At 53.3% G+C, this 10,889-nt stretch overlaps 1 protein-coding gene across 1 annotated transcript in view; it reads right to left on the bottom strand.

Moving 5' to 3' along the window:
- Positions 1–879: 879 nt before the first annotated feature.
- Positions 880–10,889, bottom strand: part of ERN1 (endoplasmic reticulum to nucleus signaling 1) — a 43,682-nt gene continuing 33,672 nt past the window's right edge. Inside the window, exons 16-22 of the mRNA XM_040331378.1 lie at positions 7,821–7,920; positions 7,508–7,707; positions 4,507–4,654; positions 4,296–4,423; positions 3,993–4,116; positions 2,480–2,547; positions 880–1,802 (exon numbers count right to left, since the gene is read on the bottom strand). Of these exons, the coding sequence (XP_040187312.1) occupies positions 1,587–1,802; positions 2,480–2,547; positions 3,993–4,116; positions 4,296–4,423; positions 4,507–4,654; positions 7,508–7,707; positions 7,821–7,920 (984 nt within the window). The 3' untranslated portion in view covers positions 880–1,586. The remainder of the gene's footprint in view (positions 1,803–2,479; positions 2,548–3,992; positions 4,117–4,295; positions 4,424–4,506; positions 4,655–7,507; positions 7,708–7,820; positions 7,921–10,889) is intronic.

Raw genomic sequence — 10,889 nt, 5'->3', positions numbered from 1 at the left:
ATACACTGATATTAGTGGTACTTTGCTGCCACCTGGTGGTTAGAACATGACTAAGCACTGAACTAATGTGAAACGCGCCGGCTGCTTCTTTTCCCGATTTTTTGACGGTATCCTGTGATGCATTTCTATTAATTTTACCAATAAATAGAACTTAAGAAGTTCCTTTGGAGTGCGGCTGTCCATCCCTTTTGAAATTTCCACAATTTGCCTAGTGCATTGCCGACACCTTTGGTTTCCTGATTGCTTGTTGGACCCACCTGGAGCGGTGACTCCCTTCCCCTGGTGGTTGGAACTGGTATGACTCCCCATATAACACCATACACATACCAGTTCTATCCAGCAGGAGGCAGCAGAGTACCGGTGATAAGACCCCATATAATACCATACACATAATATTAGTGGTGCTTTGCTGCCACCTTGTGGTGAGAACTGGTACGACTCCCCCTATATTACCGCACACATACCAGTTCTAACCAGCAGGAGGCAGCAGAGTACCCGTAATATGACTCCCCATATAATACCATACACATATTATTAGTGGTGCTTTGCTGCTGCCACCTGGTGGTTAGAACTGGTAGGACTCCCCATATAATACCATACACATATTATAGGCACTCTGCTGCCACCTTGTGGTTAGAACTGGTATGACTCCCCTATATTACCGTCACAGTGCTGCCACCAATGGACAGAAGTGGTACAACATCCCCCATATTACCAGGTAATCCGGGGGGCAGAGAGGAGTGACCCACAAGCAGCCAGACTGCGGATTTATAAAGGAGGTCACCTGACAGGTTGCCACGGGTTACCGCTCTCTGCCGATCATCTGTCCGGAACATCTCCACCATTTATAATTCATTTCTAATAACAGAAACAGAAAACTTTCCGAGACAAAAATCATCTTTAATTCACAAACTCCGATTATTCCCGGCAAAACTGACCCAAGTCCGGCCTGACAATCGGCTCGATCCATGAGGACCCGGATCTTTATTCCCAGTCATCTCGCCTCTCATTGGCTGAGCTCACTTCTCTGGAAATAAAGGATCCTCCTCCGGGTTGGTCGAGCTTCACTGAATAAAAAATATAAAATATTTCCGTTTCCCGAGTTTCCTTATCAATAAAAAAAGCTTAAAAAAATAAAAGTCAATAAAACAGAAAATCTTCTTCTTCTTCTCCGCAGAGGGAGGGGCTCCGGGGCCCTCCGTATAAATACCGATAATAAACCGTACAGGAAGTACCACAGGTAACCCCGCCCCCCTGACACGGAGGATTCTGGGTAGAACACCGACCTCCACCCATAAAACCTGAGCAAGCGTTGGCTGACCCCCAGGGGCCGACACTTCATGAATAAAAACCTCACCGCTTCCCGTCTGTGCCCGCCCCCCAATAGCGCAAAGCCCCTCCCAGGAGGAGCTACCCTTTCCATAGTGCAATATGAAATAATACCAAGAGATGGCGCCGCAAGGAAGGACTCTCCTCCCACACCCAGCGTGCGCCGCCCTCTACAGGCGAGCCAAGGGAGGGCAGTCTAAGGCACTCTGCAATGTCTTCGCCCCACGGGGGGCCCTGACCAGAAATCGGCGCACATTTCACGCCTCATCCGGGGGCTGCGAGCCGAGTGCCGGCTCCGAGGAGTCCTGGGTGTAATAGGGGTGAAACAGTCTCTCGTGCCTACAAAGGCGCATGGCAAGGTAAGTGTGCAGCAAAAGTCCTGGAAATCGGGAGGTAAAATAGCGGACAAAGTCGTCAGGGACGCTCCCCAGAGTATCCTGCACCTCGGGCGGCAATTCCCTGTAGTGATGTTTCTGGGAATAGAAGAGAGAAGAATTATTCCAGCAGCTCACCTTCCACTCGCCACCGCCCCTCCCCCGGCTCTGACCACCCCTCCCCTCGGGCTCTGACCGCCCCTCCCCCCGGGCTCTGACCGCCCCTCCCCCCGGGCTCTGACCGCCCCTCCCCCGGGCTCTGACCGCCCCTTCCCCACACTCACCTTATTACGTGCTCCGACCGCCCCTCCCCCCGGGCTCTGACCGCCCCTCCCCCGCGCTCTGACCGCCCCTTCCCCCACGCTCACCTTATTACGTCCTCTGGCCGCCCCTTCCCCCGGGCTCTGACCGCCCCTCCCCCGAGCTCTGACCGCCCCTCCCCCGGCTCTGACCGCCCCTTCCCCCCGGGCTCTGACCGCCCCTCCCCCCGGGCTCTGACCGCCCCCTTCCCCGGGCTCTGACCGCCCCTCCCCCGGGCTCCGACCGCCCCTTCCCCCGGGCTCCGACCGCCCCTTCCCCCGGGCCCCTCCCCCCGGGCTCCGACCGCCCCTCCCCCCGGGCTCCGACCGCCCCTCCCCCCGGGCTCCGACCGCCCCTCCCCCCGGGCTCCGACCGCCCCTCCCCCGGGCTCCGACCGCCCCTCCCCCACACTCACCTTATTACATGCTCTGACCGCCCCTCCCCCGGGCTCTGACCGCCCCTCCCCCCGGGCTCACCTTATTACGTAACGCCCGCAGAAGATCCCTCACCGATCGGCCCCTGTAACTGCGGAACTTCCTGAGATCTACAAGAGAAGAGAACTTATCTATCGGATACCGGCAATGACCGGTCACTTCCTACCTACGAGGTCAGTCATTGTCTGGGAGAGTCGGGCTCTGTGCCATACGGCAGAGCTGGTAATCTGGGAGAGTCGGGCACTGTGCCATACAGTAGAGCTGGTAATCTGGGAGAGTCGGGCCCTGTGCCATACGGCAGAGCTGGTAATCTGGGAGAGTCGGGCCCTGTGCCATACGGCAGAGCTGGTAATCTGGGAGAGTCGGGCCCTGTACCATACGGCAGAGCTGGTAATCTGGGAGAGTCGGGCCCTGTACCATACGGCAGAGCTGGTAATCTGGGAGAGTCGGGCCCTGTGCCATACGGCAGAGCTGGTAATCTGGGAGAGTCGGGCCCTGTGCCATACGGCAGAGCTGGTAATCTGGGAGAGTCGGGCCCTGTACCATACGGCAGAGCTGGTAATCTGGGAGAGTCGGGCCCTGTACCATACGGCAGAGCTGGTAATCTGGGAGAGTCGGGCCCTGTGCCATACGGCAGAGCTGGTAATCTGGGAGAGTCGGGCCCTGTACCATACGGCAGAGCTGGTAATCTGGGAGAGTCGGGCCCTGTACCATACGGCAGAGCTGGTAATCTGGGAGAGTCGGGCCCTGTGCCATACGGCAGAGCTGGTAATCTGGGAGAGTCGGGCCCTGTGCCATACAGCAGATCTGGGAGAGTCGGGCCCTGTGCCATACGGCAGAGCTGGTAATCTGGGAGAGTCGGGCCCTGTACCATACGGCAGATCTGGGAGAGTCGGGCCCTGTGCCATACGGTAGAGCTGGTAATCTGGTAGAGTCGGGCCCTGTACCATACGGCAGAGCTGGTAATCTGGGAGAGTCGGGCCCTGTGCCATACGGCAGAGCTGGTAATCTGGGAGAGTCGGGCCCTGTGCCATACGGCAGAGCTGGTAATCTGGGAGAGTCGGGCCCTGTGCCATACAGCAGATCTGGGAGAGTCGGGCCCTGTGCCATACGGCAGAGCTGGTAATCTGGGAGAGTCGGGCCCTGTACCATACGGCAGATCTGGGAGAGTCGGGCCCTGTGCCATACGGTAGAGCTGGTAATCTGGTAGAGTCGGGCCCTGTACCATACGGCAGATCTGGTAGAGTCGGGCCCTGTGCCATACAGCAGATCTGGGAGAGTCGGGCCCTGTGCCATACGGCAGAGCTGGTAATCTGGGAGAGTCGGGCCCTGTGCCATACGGCAGAGCTGGTAATCTGGGAGAGTCGGGCCCTGTGCCATACGGCAGAGCTGGTAATCTGGGAGAGTCGGGCCCTGTACCATACGGTAGAGTTGGTAATCTGGTAGAGTCGGGCCCTGTGCCATACGGTAGAGCTGGTAGTCAGGCGCTTGGTACGTTCCATGTCCTGTATGGCACATCTGGTACCTATGGTGGTGGTGTGGTGAAGTCGGTTACCTGTCTGCAGTGGAAGGGTGATGTGCTCCCTCCAGTCCAGCTTCACCACGTCTCTTCCTCCTCTCTCCAGCTGTCTGACGATCGCTCCATCCAGAGCCTCTTTCTCTATTCGGTCGCTGACGTCCTGCAGGAAGTGGAGAGAATCACTCAGATTTATAACAGACGAGTCCCGGAGAGGAGACACGGCAATGTCCAGGGAGACCAGTAATGGGGGGGGGGGGGGGGGGGTAGAGAGTCTCCAGAGCTGGGGAACCATAGCACACCTCCCCCCGGTGGGGAACACAGAACTCCCCCTACACTCACCTGAAAGAACTGGAGCTGCTTCTCCAGGCTCCAGAAGAACGGTTGTTTCAGGACGGCCGGGGCGGACGGGCGTGTCTGAGGGTCCTTGTCAATCATCTGCTGGATCAGGTGATGTGCTACAAGGTCTTCTGTAATGATAGGAAACAGTCATGTGATCAGACAGGAAGTCCCCCCTCCAGCGTGGCGCCCTCACCCTTGGGTCAGGACTCACCGTGGTTGTCAAGGCTCAGACAGTCCAGGTTCGAAGCTCCCAGTAGAATGTTGGCTTGCCGCTGCAGGGACTTGCCAAAAGGGTGTTTCCCCTCTGAGACCACGTAGTAGAAGACGCAGCCGGCAGAGAAGATGTCCACGGTATAAGTCTGAAATAAAGAGACACCGCGAGAGTCAGAACACTAATGGAGTCCGCTCAGACAACGAGGATCCCATTATAGGACTCGCCATACAGTCGTCCTCCTCACTGAGTGACACAGGAAGCCATGTACTGTTGGGTTATACTGCCTCCTACAGGAGGATTAGACACAAACAAAATAGTAGGCTGACCCGGGATGACTCCTCCTTTACCCAGCATGCCTCAGCCTGTACCAAAAGCCCATAAACACCGAGAGGCGGGACCCGTGTCCCTCAATGGACTGTACTGTCCATTGAGAGACTACAAAATACTAAGACGGGTTCAAGAGCCCAAGAAACACTCAATAGATCTAGTAGAGTCCCCTGGATGGTAAACAGAGGAACCATAAAAGGAACAGAAGTCTGGATAACCAAGGACCGGTTCACCTTCCCGGGGACATCTGGAAGGAGAGTCAGTCTGAAGACCACAGCGGATGACCGAGGAAGTTCCCATCCAGACGAGCAGGAGAGTCCTCTCAAAGAACCTCAGAAAGAATCACCACCATGTGGGTGAGAAGGGGAAATACCCTGCGATAGGTTCAATGGGTACCAAGAACCAGACTCCGATCCCATGGAGTCACAAGGGAGACAACAGATTGGTCTCTAGAACTAGAAGAGAAGAGCCCTGAGGTTGCCGAGGGCCAAACCCATATTGTAAATAGGCAAGGATCCTTCCCATGGAGAACTTCCCTCAAGTCCCCCATGTATTGTGATACAGTGGCACCTCGGATTGCGAGTGTTTCCGAGGCCCTCCAGTGCCCCCCCCCCCACCTCTGGCCACATGCGGTATTGCATGCTATTTAAGTCAATGCTGAATAAATTATTTTAGTTTCCATTGACTTCTATGGGGAAACTCGCTTTGATATGAGAGTGCTTTGGATTACGAGCGTTCTCCTGGAATGGATTATGCGGGTAATCCGAGGTGCCGCTGTACTTCTGGTGAGAAGGAAACCTCTTGGCTTTCAGCATCATGGGAATACATTCAGACATGTCCCTCAGAACCTGGGCTTAGGACTATGGGGGTAACTTAAGGGGTTGTAAAGAAAAAATAAAAATAAAATGTTATACTTACCCTCACTGTGCAGCTCATTTGGCCCCGATCCTGGTCTTCTGGGGCCCCTCGGCGGCTGTCTCTGGTCCTCCCCGCAAGAACTCCACACATTCATGCAAGCTCCCTCACATTGTGTGGAGTCCCGTGATACAGCGAGCGGCCATATATACAGTGATTAAAAACCAACGAAGAACAAAAGCCCAGAAGCTGTCAAGATGACAGACCAACCAACGCGTTTCGAAAAACACTCGCGGTTTATATCTTCAGGGATTACACCAGGCTTATTATTTTCAAAACTGGAAGTTGTATCGCTGTTAGGAGCGTTTCATTAAGCCAAATGTGACAATTCACTCAGGAGCAGAGGATCGGAGGAGAATATCCATCCGTCACACACACGTGTAGGTTAAAGGGGAGGTTCACCTTAAAAACATGTATATAGCATTCCATCCAGCATACTGCCGACATCTACAATATGCTGTACATACCGCCGTATAGCTATTCCCCCCCCCCCCCCCCCGGCTTCCGGGTAGGGGCTCCCGCGGGAGTGGGCGTTCCTATTCAGAGACTAAGTGATTGACGTGATGACAAAAGCTTCCCCCTGGCGCATAAGGAGCGTCACCAGTTTCCGCCCACTCCCGCGGGAGCCCCTACCCGGAAGCCGGGGGGGGAAATAGCTATACAGCGGTATGAACAGCGAAAACACAACTGCATACAGTACATGGCGGCAGTATGGTGGATGGAATGGTATATAGATGTTTTTAGGGTGAACCTCCACTTTAAGTTGCCACACCCCCAAGGGGGATTCTTTCCGATGTGGATGTCGGAGTGAGAAGGAGAAAATCCGGGTCCCCAGGAAAGTCTAAGTATTTATATTTTCTGAAGTTTTTAGCACAACACAGAAACCTTCGAAGATCAGACAAAAATTCAGCCCGATCCTCTGTCCATATCCTAATAAGTGTGGTAGTTGGACGGGACCCAGAAGAGGAAAAGATAAATCCTCACAAGCTGGATCGATAATGAACTCGCTCCTGGATAGACTGGACGTGACGCTTGTTATCGGCCAACACAGCACTGCTGGGACTGGAGCAATGACCCCCAAGTCCTGGAGACCTCCGGGGCTGCCTGGAAATCTGACGCAGGAAGGGAGCAATGTATGAATGGAGATAATCTCCGGCTCAGTGACTGGAGACCACCTTCCTGCACCCGATCATCAGAGATACAAGCTGGTCACCCTGAAGAGGGAGCGCATCTCCATACTGGAAAACATTTCCGAGGATAAGGCCGAGTTCCAGGACTTGAGGGACACCAGAGAGCTCAGCCTGGCTTGGAATTAAAGTTAGGCTAACCCTTAGGCTTTAACAAAGCTTACCTACTAGTACAATAAATATCTCCTAAACCTGCACAGTCTAGGGCAGGGGTGCCCAACCAGTGGCCCGAGGAGCCCTCCGATTTGGCCCGCGACCTCCTGCTCTGGGATGGTGGGTTGGCAAGCCCAGATCATGAGTTGCCGATCTACCTTCCGAGAGCATCAGTTTTGTGAATGAAGTCAGCGGGGGGGGGGGGGCTAAAGAGTCTCGGATGGGGCTGGTTCTGGACAGAGGAAGCATTGACGGCGGACGTGGTCCGGTTTGAGGACGAGGGTTCATCATAGTGACACACAGAGGAGATGTATACAGCTACAACCATGACATCACTAGACATTCATATTATTGTACACAAGGTGGGGGAGGGGGGGGGGGGGAACACCGACACCCAATAATACAGATCTACTTACAGGGTTCTCCTTGAAATCTTCACTCAGCATTTCTGGGGCGATCCATCCCTCAGTACCAGGAACCCCGGATCTCCGGCTGAAGCTGTGTCTTCCCACCGCCAGCTTCTTGCACAGACCGAAGTCAGAGATGATGGCCTTCACTCTGCCGTGAGCGTTGGGCATGGAGATGAGGATGTTGTGTGGCTTCAGGTCGCGGTGCACTGAGAGAGGACAGGACAACGTTCATTCAAGAGACCCCCCGTCACATATACCGCACTACAGAGAACAGTCACATGAGAAGGTTGGTTCTAGACACGGATGGCTGGTCACCTACCGATGTTCAGGGAGTGGAGGTAGGCCAGGCCGGACATGGTCTGCTCCAGGAGGGTGATGGGTTCCAGGCCGTGCCGATCAAAGTCCTTCTCTTCTACGTACTGGAGGAACAGAGGACAGGCATAAGAGACACAGCCATTGGAGGAGATGGACAGACATAAGACACACAGCCATTGGAGGAGATGGACAGGCATAAGAGACACAGCCATTGGAGGAGATGGACAGACATGAGACACACAGCCATTGGAGGAGATGGACAGACATGAGACAAACAACCATTGGAGGAGATGGACAGACATAAGACACACAGCCATTGGGGGAGATGGTGAGGACAGACATAAGACACACAGCCATTGGAGGAGATGGACAGGCATAAGAGACACAGCCATTGGAGGAGATGGACAGACATGAGACAAACAACCATTGGATGAGATGGACAGACATAAGACACACAGCCATTGGAGGAGATGGACAGACACAAGACACACAGCCATTGGAGGAGATGGACAGGCATAAGAGACACAGCCATTGGAGGAGATGGACAGACACAAGACACACAGCCATTGGAGGAGATGGACAGACATAAGACACACAGCCATTGGAGGAGATGGACAGACATAAGACACACAGCCATTGGAGGAGATGGACAGACATAAGACACACAACCATTGGAGGAGATGGACAGACATAAGACACACAGCCATTGGAGGAGATGGACAGACATAAGACACACAACCATTGGAGGAGATGGTGAGGACAGACATGAGACACAAAGCCATTGGAGGAGATGGACAGACATAAGACACACAACCATTGGAGGAGATGGACAGACATAAGACACAGCCATTGGAGGAGATGGACAGACACAAGACACACAGCCATTGGAGGAGATGGACAGACATAAGACACACAGCCATTGGAGGAGATGGTGAGGACAGACATGAGACACAAAGCCATTGGAGGAGATGGACAGACATAAGACACACAACCATTGGAGGAGATGGACAGACATAAGACACAGCCATTGGAGGAGATGGACAGACACAAGACACACAGCCATTGGAGGAGATGGACAGACATAAGACACACAGCCATTGGAGGAGATGGACAGGCATAAGAGACACAGCCATTGGAGGAGATGGACAGACATGAGACACACAGCCATTGGAGGAGATGGACAGACATGAGACACACAGCCATTGGGGGAGATGGTGAGGACAGACATGAGACACACAACCATTGGAGGAGATGGTGAGGACAGACATAAGACACACAGCCATTGGAGGAGATGGACAGACATAAGACACACAACCATTGGAGGAGATGGACAGACATAAGACACACAGCCATTGGAGGAGATGGACAGACATAAGACACACAACCATTGGAGGAGATGGTGAGGACAGACATGAGACACAAAGCCATTGGAGGAGATGGACAGACATAAGACACACAGCCATTGGAGGAGATGGACAGACATAAGACACACAGCCATTGGAGGAGATGGACAGACATAAGACACACAACCATTGGAGGAGATGGTGAGGACAGACATGAGACACAAAGCCATTGGAGGAGATGGACAGACATGAGACACAAAGCCATTGGAGGAGATGGACAGACATAAGACACACAACCATTGGAGGAGATGGACAGACATAAGACACAGCCATTGGAGGAGATGGACAGACACAAGACACACAGCCATTGGAGGAGATGGACAGACATAAGACACACAGCCATTGGAGGAGATGGACAGGCATAAGAGACACAGCCATTGGAGGAGATGGACAGACATGAGACACACAGCCATTGGAGGAGATGGACAGACATGAGACACACAGCCATTGGAGGAGATGGTGAGGACAGACATAAGAGACACAGCCATTGGAGGAGATGGACAGACATAAGACACACAACCATTGGAGGAGATGGACAGACATAAGACACACAGCCATTGGAGGAGATGGACAGACATAAGACACACAGCCATTGGAGGAGATGGACAGGCATAAGAGACACAGCCATTGGAGGAGATGGACAGACATAAGACACACAGCCATTGGATGAGATGGACAGGCATAAGAGACACAGCCATTGGAGGAGATGGACAGGCATGAGACACACAGCCATTGGAGGAGATGGACAGACATGAGACAAACAACCATTGGATGAGATGGACAGACATAAGACACACAGCCATTGGAGGAGATGGACAGACATAAGACACACAGCCATTGGAGGAGATGGACAGACATAAGACACACAGCCATTGGAGGAGATGGACAGACACAAGACACACAGCCATTGGAGGAGATGGACAGACATAAGACACACAGCCATTGGAGGAGATGGACAGACATAAGACACACAGCCATTGGAGGAGATGGACAGACATAAGACACACAACCATTGGAGGAGATGGTGAGGACAGACATGAGACACAAAGCCATTGGAGGAGATGGACAGACATAAGACACACAACCATTGGAGGAGATGGACAGACATAAGACACAGCCATTGGAGGAGATGGACAGACACAAGACACACAGCCATTGGAGGAGATGGACAGACATAAGACACACAGCCATTGGAGGAGATGGTGAGGACAGACATGAGACACAAAGCCATTGGAGGAGATGGACAGACATAAGACACACAGCCATTGGAGGAGATGGACAGACATAAGACACACAACCATTGGAGGAGATGGTGAGGACAGACATAAGACACACAACCATTGGAGGAGATGGACAGACATAAGACACAGCCATTGGAGGAGATGGACAGACATAAGACACACAGCCATTGGGGGAGATGGACAGACATAAGACACACAGCCATTGGAGGAGATGGTGAGGACAGACATAAGACACACAGCCATTGGAGGAGATGGACAGACATAAGACACACAGCCATTGGGGGAGATGGACAGACATAAGACACACAGCCATTGGAGGAGATGGTGAGGACAGACATAAGACACACAGCCATTGGAGGAGATGGACAGACATAAGACACACAACCATTGGAGGAGATGGTGAGGACAGACATGAGACACAAAGCCATT

Source organism: Rana temporaria, chromosome 12 (assembly GCF_905171775.1).
Source record: "Rana temporaria chromosome 12, aRanTem1.1, whole genome shotgun sequence".
NCBI lineage: Eukaryota > Metazoa > Chordata > Amphibia > Anura > Ranidae > Rana > Rana temporaria.
Note: the sequence above shows the minus strand (reverse complement) of the source record. Positions and strands in the feature narration are given on the sequence as shown.